Source organism: Corvus hawaiiensis, chromosome 1 (assembly GCF_020740725.1).
Source record: "Corvus hawaiiensis isolate bCorHaw1 chromosome 1, bCorHaw1.pri.cur, whole genome shotgun sequence".
NCBI classification, from domain to species: Eukaryota; Metazoa; Chordata; class Aves; order Passeriformes; family Corvidae; genus Corvus; species Corvus hawaiiensis.
The window spans coordinates 21,667,444-21,685,886 of record NC_063213.1 but is presented as its reverse complement, the minus strand read 5'-3'; the positions used below and the strand labels follow the sequence as shown (position 1 = coordinate 21,685,886).

Sequence of the window (18,443 nt, the reverse complement as noted above, 5' to 3'; positions counted from 1 at the left end):
GGGATATTGATTAACCAGAGCAACAGGCAGACAGGAACCTCATGAAATTCCCGAAAAGGAAATGAAAAGTCCTGCACCTGGCACAGGCCCCATGCTCCACAGCATACAGGAGGCTGGCCAGCTGGAAAGCAGCTTGGTAGAAAGGTACCTGGGAATCCTGGTGACCAGCAAGTGGAACATGATCCAGCAGTGTGCCTTTGGAACAAAGAGGACTAGACTGCATTAGCAACAATGTTGCCAGCAGATCAAGGGAGCTGATCCTTCCCCTCTACTCAGCATTGTTGAGACCACATCAGGCATACTGTGTCCAGTTCTGAGCATTTTGGGACAAGAACACTATGAACACACTGGAGCAAGTTCAGCAAAGAGCCATTGTAAGGTGATTAAGGAGCTGGAACATATGTGGGAGCAAGCTGAGAGCCTGTGTTAGGCAACTAGATGATTTGTTATAGCTCAGGAATCTGTATTGTACAGATGAATTTGATGAATTATTGTAAGTATGGGCTCCAGTCAATTAATTGTGCACTAAAGGTGTGTTTTCATCTAGAAATGCACACATCTTAACTACCTTGATGACAAAATTAATTTAAAAGTTGCTGTATTAAGATTGAAGTTCAATGTTTCTTGAGAGTGTGCAATCAGTTTATTCATGAGCTTGTCTGCTGGTTGGATATAACCTGGAGAGAGGGCCACTTGCCAAGAAAATATTAGTGACAGCTGAAAATAATCAGCCTTCTTAATTTGGTGTGTATTTGTCGCTTGCTTCATTCTTTTATCACCATTTAGTTTAGTTCCAGTATGTCTGAAACCACAGGCCCTGTATTGCACAACATATGGATGCCTGATTACTCAGTGGTGACTGCTCAGGGGTGACACTGCCCTTAAAGCTGTCCAGCTGTATTTGTCATGTGCTTCTCCTGGATACAGCTAGTTATTGCAGCAGAGATTTCTGGAAATCTTTTTTTCATATTGCACATGGTGTTTCTTTGATGTTTTTTAGATTGCTTATGCCTTAGGTTATCAATCCTACTAATAAATGTTCTATCAAACATAACTGTTCTGATTGAAAGGAATCTCCACATAGGAATTAATGCAGAAACGACTGACGTGTTATTTAATGCCTAGAACAGAGTATAGTGAGTGGTGGACTTGACAGTTTACTGTACATATGTAGTCAAACCTAAATTCCAGATTTTTGAACAGTGATTGCAAGCTACTGATGTGTGCACAACAGTGATCTCTTTGACACTGTCAAAAAGATGCTCAGCCTCTGAAAAACTAGTTCTGCAGCCCAATTGTGGAAGTGAAAGGTGAGCTGTACTTGAAGTTGTTTGTGACCTTCACAGCTGCTTCGAACTTGTGTGAGTTGGAAAGCTGAGCCAATACTCTGAATAGGTGTCAAGAGGATTTTGAGAATCTCCAGAAAGACCTATGGATCACTGGCCTGCAGTGCCTGCAGAGAACCTGGACCATTCAGATGGTCAAACTGACAGAATACAGGCCACAACCAGAAGCTGTCCTGTACCTTTGTCCCTCTGCTCCCTCCACCTGCTGGGCAATGCTGCTACCTTACTTGTGTCAAGCATTAAGGTTTTAATTTGTGTTTTAATAACTGTTAGGCTTATTTTAATTTCCATGGGGAATGTGTTAATTTAGTGGAGATTTTGCTTCTCTTGTATAAATTTGCCATTAGTGCGTTTTCTTAATTCGCCCATTGGAATGTCATGAAAGACAGATGCTGGCAAGACTTTCTATGCCACCTGTGTTTGTAAAGCCTACAAAGTGTATTTTAAAGGCAATTTTCTTCATTATAAATACCAATTTGCCATTGTTTTCCATTGATTGCAATTATTTTTTATTACTTTTTTCCAAGTGTTTTCTTAGCATCTAAATTTAAGGTCACTGGTCTTGCACCTAGCTCTTCCATTTCCCTTTTTTAAAGCTGAACATCCCATGTAGCTCTTCTAAATAGGCATTTCCACTAGGTTTAAGAGCATTTTTTAAAATTAAGTTGTTCATTCTCTTGCTTTCTACTTTTTTATTTCTACATTAAGAATATAATTTGTGTATGTAACTAAAGTACTGCTTTATTTTTCAAATATCATAACAAAAATGAGTGATTCATTTGAGTTAAATAATTCTACCTCCTGTCCTAAGAAAAAGAATGTAGCAAGTTTGTCACAGCTGGTGGGCAGCTGCATAGATCAAACCTTCCCTTTATTTCTGTCTTTAAAGTTACATGAGAAATAGATACAGGAATGTGTTATTTTATTTCTGATGTCTTGAAAATCTGTATTTATTATTGATAAAAGGATGAAACAACTTATGGCAGCAATTTGCTTCTTACTATATTTCTATGTAACTTTATGGTAAGAGATGACGATAATGCAAATAGTGAAGTAAGTGGATTAAGAGAGACAGGGAGATAGGAAACTTTTATTGGAGATAGTTCTGGCTATGAAACCATGCTACTGGGGAGATAAATGACAGAGGAAGGGTCGTGAATTAACCCCAGTAGGCAGCTAATTACCACACAGTGCTCATTCTTCCATCAGTGGGAGAAAGGGGAGAATCAGAGGGCAACAGTGAGAAAACCCATGGTTGGGATAGGCAGTTTATAATCCAAAAATAGAAGGAAAGTCAAAGAAAGGAAGAAAAAAACCCGAGAAAAACAAGTGACGCAGAAGAAAATAATTGCTCACCACCAACCGACTGATTACCAGCCAGTCCCCAAGCAGTGGCAGCCCCTGTCAACATCAACCCCCCCAGGTTTTATGGCTGAGCATGGTGCCATGCGGTATGGAATGTCACCTGGAGTCAGCTGTCCTGGCAGTGTCCCCTCCTGACCTCTTGTGCATGCCAGCCTACTTGTGAGTCCCTATGGAAAACAGAAAAGGCCTTGATGCTGCCTGTGTTAGCAGTAACTAAAACCATCCCTGTGTTATCAACACGGTTTTAATCAGAAGTCCAAAACATCTCCCCATGCCAGCTCAGTTGAAGAAGTTTAACTCTATCCTGACCAAAACCACCACAGGAAGTTTGGAGAAACAATAAGGAACATTTTCTGCATTGACAAAGTTGGTAGAAAAATGTGCTATTGAAGCAAACAACAGGATGTTATCTGTAAGAGATGATGTTCTCAGTTTTAATGGGACTGTTTTCCTGATGTTTTTTGTTAGTTTATATTTCAGATTAGATAGATTATCAAAATCTAATACTTCCATTGAACATAAAATAGTTTGCATAAAGCATCTTTAACCTCAATGTATGGAAGGTACTTCATTAATTGCTAGTTTCAGCATTTATGAAAGCAGAGGCTATTTCTTCTTTTGCTTAAAGTTGGTTTGGAATTGCAATAAAAATGCAATCTATACATAGGCTTCTTGAATGAGAACAGGATTATCAAATTTGAAAAGTAGAGGGAAGGGAAAATGGTGGCATAGTTTCTCTTTCTACTCTAATAAGTCTGTCATCTTGTTTCCAAAGGAGTTTTGAAGAAGTCTGATGGGTGGGTTGGTTTAGGCTGCTGTGAGCTGGCTATTGCTGTGGAGTGTCGGCAAGTGTGTAAGCAGGTAAGGCTTTCACCTTACTGACTGAATCCAGACTGATTCTGCAGGTCTCAATGGTTATCCTAAACTTAACTTTGACTTTTTTGTCACAGTCTCTACATAAAAGTTGTTACTTTAAAATAATGTTGAGTGGAAGGCAACGTATGGCTGATCCTAAGCTCTCTTTTTTTTGCAGTGTCATGTTTAGCGATACAGCATTGAAGTTACAGCCCCAAACAGATTTTTGTGCCTCTTCAAAGCAGTTTTTGTTCATCAAGAAAGGGGGGGGGGGTTTGTTTTAATAGAAGCATTGTTTTTGTTAAGTAACAGTTGCAAGCATAATACATAGACCTATTTATTAAAAATCTGTGAAGCATTTTGTGATTTCTTTTTTCCTCTAAATATGTTTGTGGCTTTAAAAACACCTTCAAAATCTAAGAGCATATTTGTAGTTATCATCATCCTTGTAATTCATTTGTGGAGCACAGATGTACTTAATATTCATACTTGTGAATGTTACCTCTGTAGTCTTAATCTTTGCCTACTGCAAACTGCTGTCATAAAAAACCCCCTACTTTAACCCAAAAGCACGGAGTTTAAACTATGTGGCGAGAGATGAGCAGTGAGTACACAGAGTAGTGTGGGAGAGAGATGAGGAGTGAGTAAACAAACTGGGTACTTTTGATCTTCTGAAAAGAAGATGGATGTTTATTCTCAAATGCATTTTTTAGCCGTGTTTTCAAATTTGTCGTAATGCTTAAGTGTCTTCCAGAACTGATAAAGACATTTCTCTTTATTACAGTCTTATTAAGTTCTATTAATTTAATCCTATGATTGTTACATCATTTCTCATTATTTTCCAAATCAGATGTTGTATTGTTTGATTGCAGACTCTGTTGTTTCAGAATATTGGCTGTATTTTGTACTTTAGCAGACTCTGGTTAAAACATTGCCTTTTTTTTTTCATTTATACTCAAATATAAATACTTGCCAAATATTAGGGATAATGGGAAATATATGGATTTTAATTTTGATTCTTGAAACTTGAGGGGATTTTGGAGTCATTTTGAAGGCAGTGATACAATAGGTCCAAGGTCAGACTTTACCCAGGTGTTTTAAATTACTGGAGGGGGCAGTAACATGTTAGTAGTTATTACAGTTTTGAATGTCTGCCATATGAAAAAGGAGCACGAGATTTTGTATAGAACAAAGTGATCTGCAGTTTGAGGGGAGAATTTCTGCTACTCAGTTTGACAATAGGAACCATAGAGCTGAACATAGAAAAGGGAGGAGAATGGAAAGCGACACTCAAGTGTTAATTAGGATGCAAAAAATGGGGAGATCTTTATGCTCAAGCTCTTCCATTTGTTAAATGCTTTCTGTGTTCTGCTCTATCTGGCAAACCTTTCACAAAACCAAAGTTGCTTAGTGTGCTTCCACTATCAACTAACTTGGTGCAGAAATATGAGGGTTTGGGTTTTCATTAAATGTTATATTAATAGTCATGGCTTCTCCTTTTTTTTCTTAGAGCTTTACATAGATTCTTTAGGTTCTTAAAAGAACATTTTAATAGATCATGAATCCATGGTTATTGCAGTTAATTTAAAAGTAGAACTGTCTTTATTTTGCAACATGATTTTATTATTTTCTACTACAAATGGAGAAATTTGTCTGTCTTTCAGGCCTCTGCAAAAAATGATGTTTTAAAGGTCTGCAGGAAGGAATACGAGGTATGTTTTTATGTGTCTGAGTATATCTGAAAAAAAAATCAACTGTTCTATAAGTTCTGTAAGAAGTATCCTATAGAAGAGGGAAAGTCCAGTCTTTTTGTAGTTGTATTTCTGAATGTGCTCATTTTCATCCAAATGTAAATTATCTCTCTACAGTTTTTATAAAAGTATAATCACTTTCTGTAAAAAAGTTTTGGATTTTTTAGACCTGCATATACCTTAATTTAAATGAAAAGTTTGCAACTTTCAAAATGGAGACATGGATTCCCAAAAAGTTTATTTCATAGGAGTTTTGATCAAAGTCAGCATTCATTGTGATCATTCAATCTGTCAGAAACCTTTCAGCTTGGACAGTGAGTGAGTCAGCTTAAAAGTGACCTAAAGAAATAAACTCAGGAAAGAATAGCCTTTTAAGTATCCTATCTGAATATAAATAATTTCAAATGTATAATTTTTTGTAACATCAGTGAAACTGTTGATGCTTGCAGTTATTTTTACTGTTCTCCTCATAAAATTAATCATCAGGATATCTTCAGAAATCTGCCTTTACCTATGTTCTTTTTAACACAGCATGTAGAAATGCTACTCTGCAAGGACTGCTTTTCTTTTGATCTTTGTCTTAATTAAAAGCCAGATTCCTCCTGCCCCCTTTCATCTCATTTCCTTCTGCCCTGAGTTAGGTAGTCCTGCATCAGTTCTGCTCATAATCAACAGTTTGGGATATCAGACAATTTTCTGTTCTTTGATTTGGGCAGAAGTGGAGTAGCTTTCCTTTTTTTTCCAGGAAGCATTAAATTACATTTCCCCCCCCCCGCCCTTTGGTCCTTTTATCTAAACAGTCTACAGAGTATATTCCTAGACTCTTCACTGTGGAAGTTAGTGTAGGTTGAAGTTGCTGTAGCTTGTTCTCTTAAAAATGCATTTTCATTTTAAGTAGTTCTGTCTCCTTTCATGCTATAATATGCTATACTGTCAACATCTGCAAGCTTCTCCTCTATTATGCTGGTCTGTTTCCTTCTTTTTTTCTGGATTTCTGCTTTGCTGTAGGAGGTTGGCCAGTATGGGTTGAAGGAGAACGGGAGAGGAAAGGTAAGAGAATAAAGAATGACTTCAAAATGGTCATAGTCATCTTACTTATTTTTCCAGTTTTTATCTGTAATTATGAAAACTGGGCCTCTCACTCTTAATCAAGAGTGATCTTGCTGTTATTGTACAGAAAACCTTAATGCTTTCTGTCTGTGCAAGACTAAAAGAGAAGGAGAGGGAGAAAAATCATAGGAGAAGGAATCAATCTTCTGGTTAGGGAAGAAGGAAATAACTTTTTTTAATGAGGACTAGGTACAGTAGATACTAATAGTGTGTTAGGGACAGAAATTAAGTATCTGATGTGCTAGATCTTCAGATATTGTAAAATTTCGTATGACAATGTTTTTTCATAGGTATCCAGGCTTACGGGTGCTCATGAAAAATAGTAATTACAATGGTCTTAAGAGAATCATTAGTTGTATAAAATGCAAGGAAATTTATGCCTAAGATTGAAGATTCCAAATAATACTTTTGGAGGGAGCCTGCAGTTTCCCACACCCAATCATTATTTTTCATTAAAAAAAAAAAAAGGGGGGGGGGGGGGGGGGAGGTTCTTGCTGCTTTGGTGTATGAGTCCTGCTCCCTGTGTAGTCTGTGAGTAGCTTCTGTGTCCTCTACTGTACTTTGCTTTCGGTGGAGTTGGCCGGGGAAATGATGCCTTTTCCTGGTCTTAAAATCAGGAGTCCAACACGGTTAGAAGGGAAAACATACCTTGGTATTTATTTTAAGGATCCTTAGGTGCACTACATCCAGGTCGAATGCACTGAAATGCACACCACAATGCACACCCCCAAAAGATCTGGTATAACATTCTATAGCCGTACTAATTAGCATATCTATCAAAGATTCCCCAATGAGAGGCTCGAGTGAGCCCCCCTCCCCAAGGAACCTTCCCCTGGATGGTTCTGTCTTAGTTTACAGAATGTGTTCTGGAGAGGACCTTGGGGTCTGGGGCACACTAACCTCTGCCTACGAAGCTTCTAAAATGTTTTGTCTTCTAACTGAACAAACAAGTCCAAGAATGTAGGCAAAAAGCACTAAGAATACAGAAGTTGTAAAAAGGTATAACAGGGGTATAAAAGAAAAGGCAAAATTCTTCATGGCATCAGAAACACTGAATTGGGGAAGGAGTGGCTGCTTCAAACTGAAGGAGGTGACATGAGATCAGAAATAGCATGTGAATCACATAAATGCAGTGTCATATATACTGTGTTTGCATTTAAGAATTCATACTTTGCTAAAAATGAGGGTTCAATTAGAAAATTAGTTTGCAGTATAGATCGTAGTGCTTGTTCATCAGCTCTCAAGTCTGTTGCTATTTAATATATTAAGTACATGACATAAAAGTAAGAACAAGATGAATTAAGGATGTAAAATATAACTCCCTTTTGTAAACACTCTCATAGCTTACCAGCTTTCTTAACTTACTTAGCTTACTCACATAAGGATTTCCCAGAGAATTTTCACAAGCTGCTTAGGATAGTCTGAACTGTGCATAGTACACTTTTGTAATCTTTTGAGATGCGGGAAGCAACTTCATGAGTTACCTTTCAGCCTCCCACTAAGTTAGTGAGGGTGAAGAAGGAGGTAAATATTCAAGGGTAGGGCACAGGGCTCAGAGCAGTGAAAAAAGCCAAACCCCATGCAGGAGGTGTCACAATTTTGAAGTCACTAAGTGGAGTCTCAGGTTGTGCAGTAGCGCAATCATTTCAGCATTGATGTGCCAGCTTTTCACAGGATTGATCAGAGATGATTTTTTGCTGATCGTATGTTTCTGCATTACTTTTACTGTAAATATTTATGTTTATTTTAATTTGGAGGTTTTACACATCTTAGAAAAGTATTGTGTTGGAACAAGAGATTCATTTTTGATCAGTGCACTGAAGATGGCATGTCCTGTTAAACAATTTTTATTTTCAAGTAGCACTGCATACAGAAATGAATTATTTAACACAACTTGTGCAGTATTTTTGAGTGTTACCAAAAGGTATTTTGTTTGCCTTCTTTTGAAGGTTTTATTTTGATAGTCCTTTTATCCATCTTCTGCTTCTCAGATACTCATTTTGTCGTCTTCATTTTTCCTCTAGTTCTGTGCACCTCAGTTCTTTTATCTTTCACTACTTCTTCCAGCTTTCTGCTATCCTGTTCATCTTCCTCTAAAAAGAAGGTAGGTAATAGTCAAAGGAAGAAGAAAAAAGAAGTGGAGACGGTATGAATTGTATGTAGGATTTTCTGATTTTTGTATTTTTAAAATTTTTGTGTAAAGTGGAGGTTCATTTTTTAAAAGACTACATGGAATACATGCTTGGAGGAGCAACTTAAAATACTTTATTAATCTTAAAATAAGATGTAAAGGCTTTATTACCATGTTTAAGATCCCTTTTCTTTCTTCTGTGCATGGAAAGGGTAGCACTGAAGTTTCCCTTAGATTGCGGCTCTTGAGTCTGTGCACTGCATATTGTGAGTTCACCTCTCTGAATATTAAGAACTTCAGTTTTTACTTCATGTGTTCCAAATAAGACATTTAAACTTCTCTTGTTAATTGGCACTGTGAGAGCTTTACTGCAGCTGAGCACTACTGACATCTGCTAAGCAGTTGAAATGCAACTGGAAATGTCATCAGTTATTTAGCCTCTGCTCTTAGAACTACTTTTAATGCACAATAGTGAACACTTTTGATGTCCCTGGACTGTTTAAAGGTAATTTTGCTATCACGGTTTTGAGCACTCTTTAGCCTAATCTCACTTTGGTATTTTACAGTTTTTTAAACACAGAAACTTCAAATGCAGTGCCTGCAGCTTCAAGTGCTTTAATTGAGATTCGGAAAAGTATTCACTCTGCTACAGTATTGGTTTCGTTTTTTCTTCTAAGGTCATATGATCCTGCTTTATGCTGAGATTTTTTAGTGAATGCTGGCTACTAATTACCCCTGCTGAAAAATGCAGTCATCAGTTTTTAGCTCTTATCTAATTGTTTGTGTGGATTACTCTGAGACAATAGATAATAACTCAAGGAACTGTTTAGGACATTGTTTAGCTAAAGGTTCCTAAACAGTTTTAATGAACTCCTAAGGCACAGGACTGTGTGTGGCCTCTGGAAGTACTGCTTAATGAATTCAGGATGGACTCTGACCATACATTACACATTGTAGATAACGTTACTGTCATCTGCTGGTGCTTTTTGTCTCTATTCTCTGCTGTTCAAAGAAGGTTGATAGAACACTCAATGATCTTGCCAAAATTTGAGTTCCAGTAATTTTGTACTACCTCAGTGTGCAAGTGTTCTCAATTCTTTACTGGTTTATATAACTGAGGAAAATCTTGACCTTACGTGTTTATTACTGCAAGTTTTTAAAGTTTTTAACAGATGTTCACCATCATTTGACACTTCAGCTGATTCCACTAAACTTTAGTATGTTACCTTCTGACTTTTATCTTCTCTCAATACATTCAAAGATTAAATTAAGTCAAGGAGAGATCAAGAGGGTTTTCTTTTCTGTGCTTAACTGCACAGAGTTAAGCATTTTGCTATTGTATTTGTTAACTGTAGGTAATACTTGTAAATTAAGATGTCCTTAACTGAATAGGATCTAGATTCAAATATTTGTCATGGTTGGGTTGCCCAAGACAATAGTACTAAACTTATTTTTCTGCCAAAGTTAGTAGAATATAGATACTATGAAAATTTTTAGGGAGGAAAATAATTTTTTGTGGTTTTTTGCAAAATACTCCTAATTTCTGGTGTGAAAGAACAGCTTCGCTGTTGCTTTTCATTCAAGACACAAGAAGCAGCCATTTAGAAAAAATGTGCTTATAATATGAAAGCATGCCTCACAATGCAGAGGACTTCTTACTTCAGCAAAATGTTCAGCTCTATTTGCGTTGGGGTGCGTGCATTTTTGGGTTTTGAGCCGTTACCTGCAGCTGATGAGCTCCAAAAAGAGCGAAACCAGTTAGGTCCTGCAGTACTGGCTAAAATCTTCCTTCAGGGGCGTTCTGGTGAGGGGACACTGAACAATGTTCTCTGCTGCATAAACCTCAATAGCCTTTTTCAATTTCCATAACACCAAAAAGAAATCTTTGAGACTTTTTTCCTTTAAGGTGTATGTGTTGTGTTGCTGGTGTCCGCCTGCCACTTTCTACTCCTGCTTATGGTCTCTCTGGCTTTAATCACCAGGTTTGGAAACACCTGGTTTTAAAAAAAAAAAGAGAAGTCTGAAGGATGGGATTTGTGCACAAGTAAAACAAATCATTGTGGTTTAGAAATTTTGATATTGCCATCTTCGTTCACTTAATTTAGCATTCAACACAAGTTGAAAATGGAGTATCAGGCTGTGTGTACACAACATTGCCTTTTTACCATCGTTTTCCCAAATCTTGGTGGCTTAATTGTTCCTTTAAAGAGAACATACTTTTCTCCTCTTTTGGTTTTTGTGTTGGTTGGCTGGTTTGGTTTTGTTTTTCCTTACTTATACCTATCTTTTATCTTTTGCTTTGTTTTCTATGTCTTTCTTCACTACCACTTCACTCAAAGATTCAGAAGGAACCTTGAGTGGGCAGAAAAGCTGGTGACTTCTTAAATATGAGCACTACTTTAGTAGAGATGGACATGAACCTTGTGTTCTGAAAAGAAGTTACAGTTAGTAATTCAAATCAGACTGACTGTCTCATGCTGTTAACAGCTTTATTTACGAACAGATGGTTAGACACTTATTTTTAGACTTTTTTCGATTCCCTCATATCTGTGTAGCTATACCCCTCATGTGTGTACAGTTACATATAAACTGAACAGTTACCCAGACCTACGCAAAAAACAAAGTCAGCCCCCTCACTAGCACTGTATTCTGTGGTGGCTACAGACACTTACAGTTTTGTGAAATATGGCGAGTTGCTGTAACAACTCAGTGCAGCTGAAGTTCTTCCCCTGCCTTCCTGCAACTGCCATTTTTCCACACACATTCCCTCCCCTTGCTTGCCTTACTCTCCTTCTGGCATCTGGCAGGTCCTTCTAAAAGATGGTATCTAAGAACAGCTTGTTCTATTCTGTTCTAACGTAGTATTATACCTGTTGATGTCACTGACTTAAATTCCTAGGGGATGAGAAAAAATGAATTTTCAGCAGGATTAGTGAGAAAGATCAAGTCATGAGAAGATGGTGGTGTAAGGGCATACACAAGACTATACAACTGAGAACAGGGACAAGGTGGAAAAGAGAACCCAGACCACCTCCTCTTAACAGAAATAGGAGGATTATTACAGCGATTCAGCAGTCCGTGGAATTGTAGTTTCAAAATACAGAAAGATTTATTACCAGGTTAGGACTTCTTGCCTGTATTAAAATTCATGTGCAAAATAGCTGTGAGAAGATAATTTTGTCTCAATTTGAGCCCTTCTTTAGAGGAGGGACATTAGTAGATACCATAATCTTCTCAAAATTCTCCTTTCTTCTATGTCCCCTGAGCAGGGCAAGACACTATTATCCATGAACTTCTTTAGAATCACTTTTTTGTATCATTCAACTTTTAAATAACATGACAGTTTTTATCTGAGTTCATTGCAGCATTAGCGTATGGTTCTGAGTACTATTTGTGCTAAGAGTATGGTCAAGTACTTGGGTATAATCATGACAGACAGACTTTAGACTTTCCTGCAGCCTCCACTGTCCCGGTGCATTAATTAATAAAGTATGGTGTTCATTCTGCCTGGCTGGTTTGTGTGCCACCTTCCAGTGCAGGGTGGGTGCGGAGAAGTCTCATTTTCAACAGCTTCTGAGAATAGTCAGTTTTGGGGCAGAGTGATGATGTGTGTGGCAGGTCCCAAAGCAACCAGGTGGCCACATCAGAACAGGGCCTTTCTGGTAACCTTTGCCTGGCATCCACAGAGAAGGATATATGGTGCTACAAAAATGTCATGAGCCTTTAGGCAACAGTATAAATCTGTTCTTTACAGATGTAGGATGGTGACCGCATCTCTCTGTTCTTTTTCCATTTTGTCTTGTCCCTCATCTGTGTTACAGAGATGGATGGGTAACAGGACTTGGTTCATGTACAGGAAAGAGGGGAATGTCTAAAGTTAATCAGATGAAAACTTGCTGCTGGAATGAAGAATGTTGCTGCAAATTCATCTTAGTCTGAGAGAAATAATGCAGTATCTGTGCTTTTGGGAAGAAAGAACTGAAATATTGTAGAGGATATTTTTGGGATGAAAATAAAATGTCTGAATCGCTAGTTTGTGAGATTTGGGGCTTTATTTTATGTAAGGCAGATTTATCAGTTTTTGTGTGAGGTGTACCAATAGACCTGTGGCTGTATTTGTGATCACTAGAATTATAAATATTTGCTTTTTGTGGAAAAATAACTTATATTTTCAAGTTAGATTTGTTTATTCTCTTAGGGTCTTTCATTGCCGCATCTGCCATGGCTTACCCAAGGTTTAAATTAATTTCTGAGTGTTAACAGAAGCAATTTGATGCTGCTCATTACAGTATTGGGACTGTCCTGTTTAAAATCTTGTGTTCAGAAGAAAGCAAGTAGAAAATATGAATGAAGAACAAATTCCTGCACACTAAGCAATATCTAAGACAAAAGGAAAAATAAAATCATCAAGTTAATTCCTAACACGTTTGTATTTTCATCTGTTTGCAGCAATACAGATTTTCACAAAAAATAGCCCAAAGATTATTTGGGATACCCACTTCTCTGCAATGCAGTGAATAACTAGTAACTGAGATAGATGAAGAATCTGGTGAACTACTGAGCTTAAACTAGGTCTGCATTTTGAGCTCTCTTCCTTGTCTTAGAGGTAGGAGCACATCTGGGGCTTTCCTGTATTGAAGCAAGACTTTAATCCCACATTATTTGGGATCATTCTGATGGTGTTTCTGTTTTCTTCTCTAGGTACTCTCTTCTGTGTGAAATACAAATTTGTGTAATTATAGGGATAGGGGAAATGGAGATCAGACATTTTATGAGGATGGGGATTGTGTTTTGTCACTATATTAATGTATTTGATCATGTTTTATAATTTGGTATTCTGACAGTTGTAGAAGTTAGATGTGGAGAAGGTTGAAATTTTGACACTGAACTGTGCCATAAATCAAATCCCTCCTGATGGGAGAAAATTTTCTAAAAGTCCTTGCAAGGAGTTTCAAGGATAAACTGAGACTTTTCCTTGAGTTTCAATGCTGCCAGATAGTTGTTTATTAAGTCTTATCAGAGGAACAGAGCCACTAGCGTGACCCAGGTACAGCATAGAGCACAGAAAGCAGGAGTGAAGTCTCTAATTATCAAGATTTACTCAGCCTTTTAAAGGTAATTTAACCAATGGTTACTAAAAACGTACATTTTCACTTTCCTACCAATTATTCAGTAACACGGGCAGGAACTGCGGAATTCTCTATCCAATCATTCCAAACTACTTTTACTGCAGAACATGGAGTAGTAGAAGAAGGAGAAGGAGGTTTAGAGAACAACAACAATCCTCCATTTTTATATTTTTTACTCTTATCTATTTACTACAAAGAGAAGCCCAAAACCTCTAAATTTTTCACCCTCTGATAATCTTACATAGTAATCTATCACCTAATTCACACCACTGTATTTTCTAGTTCCTGTCGGATCGTTGGTAATTTTTTCCAAGATTAGAGGCTAAAACAATGTTGTTCAGAGGGGTAAGAACCCTTAAAAACAGGCAGAGAAATCCTCTCGGCACTCTGGGTTCCTACAAAATTTCTCTTTTTTCACAATCATATAATTTTAAAGTCTTTATAATTGGCAACTACGTTTTGGAATTTCAACCTCATGACTTCATCTTTTCATAGAGTTCCAGACAGCTTATATTCAGTATCCATTTTTTTTAATGGGAAGTGTGCTTACTCAGTGTGGGGAAGACTGTGGTTGTTTTGGCAAGAGTTCAGTAGTTGTGAGGGAAGGGATTCTGCCCCTCTGCTCTGGTGAGACCTCACCTGGAGTGCTGCATCCAGGTGTGGAGTCCTCAGCACAGGAAAGATGTGGACCTGTTGGAATGAGTCCAGAGAAGAGCCACAAAGAGAGATGGAGCACCTCTACTGTGAAGACAGGCTGAGAGAGTCTGGAGAACAAAAGGATACAGGGATACCTTATAGCACCTTCTGGTGCCCAGAGGGGGCCTACAAGAAAGCTGGGAATAAACTTTTTGGCAGGGCTTGTCACTATAGGACACAGGTTAATGACTGTAAACTTAAAGAGGGTAGTTTTAAACCAGATACAATGAAGAAATTTTTTATGATGAGGGTCGTGAGGCACTGGGACAAGTTGCCCAGAGAAGCTGTGGATGATGCCCCATCCCTGAAAGTGTTCAAGGCCAGGTTGGATGGGGCTCTGAGCAACCTGTTCTAGTGGAAGGTGTCTCTGCCCGTGGCAGGGGGTTGTGAGTACATGAATCTTAAGGTCTCCTCTAACCCAAAGCATTCCATGACTGATCTGCAGATTAGAGACCTCTGAAACAAACAAGCAGGGTGTGTGTGTTTCCCTTCTTCTGTCATTTAGCTTGTAAATCCCCCAGCTGTGCCTTTCAGCTGCAGTTTGAGGGAGTTGGTTGCATGCTTTAGCTTTTAAGGTTTGTTGTCGCGGAGTTCTTTTGTTGAGATATACTATCTGCATGTATCCATCTGTGCAGAATTCTTTTTTTCTACATAGAATCTTTAAAATCATTGCCCCTAGGGTGTCCCAAAATGTTGGGACTTTTTTTTATTATAGCAGTTTACCCTGTTTCTAAGTTAGTCCAGGAAAGTCTTCCAATTTACTTGTTTGCTTGAATATTTATCTATTTTGTTATGAGTGCACACAGAACGTTGGTGACCCTTGATCTTTTAATTTCCTGGTTTCACTGTTTGTATAGTGGTTTTGTTTTAATGCAATCTAATGGAAGCAAATAATACCAAAGATTTATTGGCTCATTATAACAAATGACTGGATACTTAAATATTTATTTGAAGTTTTCTGGCTTGTAACACTGTTTTTGTTTTGATTTCAGAATGCTCTCTTTAGTTGTATTAACAGAAATGAAAGTAAGTATATAACAAATAGTTTGGTTTGCTTTTCTTTTGTATCATTCATTTTTTGTCTAAACTATAAGAGGTTCTGTGGGTGAGCATATACACAAACACATGGATTTCAGATCCATATAAGGAAAAACCATATGAGTAAATTGCCTTACTCAAGTAATAAAGGAATCGGGGCTGTTAGTATAGTTAATATCAGTTCTTAATTTGTGTATCTCTGTTAGTCTTTTCTGTCATCTTTTTCTTCTGCTTGTTCATTTGATGCATGCTAAGTAGCAAAATTAAATGCGTAGTTGAAATTTTTAAGAACCCTGCAAGTGTTCTGTTGCCTGATATATGTTTATATAAAATGAAATCAGTGTCTCAGAATTAATTCTAGTAGAAGTTGTTCTCAAGAACTACTATATGTATTTAACAACACAGCAAAATTGGGTGAATCGCAGTACTGTCTGTCTGGGTTTTTTGAATGATACTACTCTTGTTTGTTTGTTTATTAGTAGTATTTCTGTAATAATTCAATTATTGGACACGTCTGGTTACCTAAAGTAAGAACAAAACAGCTGAAAATGAGATTCAGCTGGCTTGCTCATGTCTTGAACTTGAGTTCAAGGCAGCTTTAGTACTGACTTTTTTCTCCTGCCAGACAAACAAATGTAGTTTGGCTAGTTACAGATATTTCCAGTCATTCTCTAGACAGAGATATTTCAATAGCACGTAGAATTTCTTTTTTTTTTTTTTTTTTCCTTGAGCATCCTTGTGTTGTACAGACATGCTCATGTCGTCCTTTCTCTGCACAGGAACCCATAGATTTTCTGTTGTTTGTTTGTTTTGTTTGTTTGTTTGTTTGCTTCCCCAGTGGGGTCAGTCTGTTGCAGCTATGCGGGTCACCACACCAACTGCCGGGAATATTGCCAAGCAATTTTTCGGACAGACTCCTCTCCTGGTCCTTCACAAATTAAAGCAGTTGAAAATTACTGTGCATCTATTAGCCCTCAGCTTATACACTGCGTGAATAACTACACACAGTCATATCCAATGAGAAACCCTACAGACAGTAAGTACAAATAAATCCTTCTTTACTGAAAGTTATAGAAGATACTAAAAACGTACTTCATATACGTTTTATATAAAATCTGTTATTGTAGAAGGCTGTTGTATAAATTGTACTACTGTAATTGTATGAATTTATATAATGATAACTTTTGGGTTTAGGTGCTTTATTGATTTTTACTTACTTTTTATTTTTATATATTGGTTTTGTAGTTTTTTTCCAGAGTTGTTTCTGTATGTGTTTAGGAGAATGTTATTTGAGGTTCTTCAGAGGAGAAGAATCCACCTTACAGCACTTTTATTTCTCAGGGCTGTTATGTTGTACATCTTCAATGTTGTTTTGTGCTTGACCATTAACTATTTTGTTAACAGGTTTGTATTGCTGTGATAGAGCAGAAGACTATGCCTGTCAGGCTGCTTGTAAAAGAATTCTTATGTCAATGAAAACTGAGCTTGAAATTGTTGATGGACTTATAGAAGGCTGTAAAACCATGCCTCTCCCTCAGGACCCACTTTGGCAATGTTTTCTTGAGAGTTCCAGATCTGTTCACCCAGGAGTCACTGTGCACCCCCCACCTTCAACGGGCCTTGATGGAGCTAAGCTCCATTGCTGTTCCAAAGCAAATTCTTCCACATGTAGGTCAGTATCTCTCTAACCTCATTTCCAATTGTAAAAGTACTTAAGAATTTGTCTTATTTCAGGCCTTTGCTTGAATCTTGCTACATACATCAAATAAAAAGTTCTGGAATTCTTAGAAAAAATACAGGTTTAGGTAATCAGATCGTAATCTGTTGGGTAATCTATTCTGTCCCATACTTTGTATCTTAAAACATACTGTTTGATAACAGGAATCAACCTTTTCTCACACTTAGCACTGGCTTACTATAGCAGACACAGTAATTTAATGAAACCTGTACCATACTTGTGGTCATAATAGCCAATATTGCAGCCTCTGGTTAAGAGGTCTTAACAAGATGCTAAAGAGAGACTAGAGGACAATGAACTGCGCAAACTCTCAAGTGCCTGGTTGCTTCATGTTAAAACCTTAGCAGTATTCCTTATACGATGCTCTTCTGGTTTTTGTCAGTGAAAAATAACTTAGGTTATTTAGTAATTAAATAAGGGAACTAACTATTCTGGCATTTAGAAAAACAAAGGTTTTCAGCAAATTGTTGCATGCTTGCAAATTATTGAGGCATTTTTAGTCTAGGGTGGTTTTCTGTCCACTTTAAAAATAGATGATGATTGCATTTTAAATGCATCAATATGTATAAATAAGTCACAAACATTTTTGAGCTGTTATTTCCTTTTATATCAAAGTTTCCAGTAACAACAGCTCCTGAATGCAGCTGGATCTTTAATGAGTTTAGTAGTAGAGCCCTGGAGTTACATTATTTCTTAGAACGTGGTAGCACAGGAAGCTGATAAAAGTACCTTTTAGTTCCATGCTTTGACAATGAGTTCTAAAAATGGATCCTTCTCTCAAGTTTTCAATAGGCAAGAAAGTACTGTATCTAATAGTACAGTGTCGTTCCATACCTTGGGATGGGAACAGTTGTAGCTTGTAGGATATTGCTGTGAACAAAGTGAGCTGCGTATTGCTGACACCAAGAAACATCTCAAACAAAAGCAGCAAACAGTATCCCTGTTTCAAACATCAGGGCAAAAGAAGGAATGCATTTTTGTTTGACAGTCATTTCTGTAGGAGGAGAAAGTGTGATTTGAAGCTGAAGGATGGGATTAGAAGTTGTTCATTGTGATGTCAACTTAGATTTATTACAAGTAAAATTAGCTGGGATAGTTTTCACCTCAAAGTTGTAAGTTCAGCTTTCCAGCTGTTACATTTTTATTGGCTATTGCAGTTTTATATCCTGAAGTCTTTCAGTCTTACTACCTTAAAGTTTTGCTGACATTCTTAAGCAAAATGGGCTATTTTGGGTACCCTTGCAGACTTTGTGGGCTCTAACACAATCCTCTGCGGTGACTGGA

The 18,443-nt window shown here is 37.5% G+C and overlaps 1 protein-coding gene across 3 annotated transcripts in view; it reads left to right on the top strand.

Moving 5' to 3' along the window:
- Window positions 1–18,443, top strand: part of RECK (reversion inducing cysteine rich protein with kazal motifs) — a 45,798-nt gene that overhangs the window by 10,149 nt on the left and 17,206 nt on the right. The window contains exons 5-11 of one of the 3 annotated variants that reach the window (XM_048295955.1): window positions 3,487–3,572; window positions 5,231–5,278; window positions 6,326–6,375; window positions 8,462–8,531; window positions 15,376–15,409; window positions 16,260–16,457; window positions 16,826–17,093. In XM_048295955.1, coding sequence (XP_048151912.1) covers window positions 3,487–3,572; window positions 5,231–5,278; window positions 6,326–6,375; window positions 8,462–8,531; window positions 15,376–15,409; window positions 16,260–16,457; window positions 16,826–17,093 — 754 coding nt within the window. Of the gene's footprint in view, window positions 1–3,486; window positions 3,573–5,230; window positions 5,279–6,325; window positions 6,376–8,461; window positions 8,532–12,686; window positions 13,165–15,375; window positions 15,410–16,259; window positions 16,458–16,825; window positions 17,094–18,443 lie in introns of those variants that run through there. The other 2 variants (XM_048295948.1, XM_048295949.1) reach the window with 2 other exon arrangements.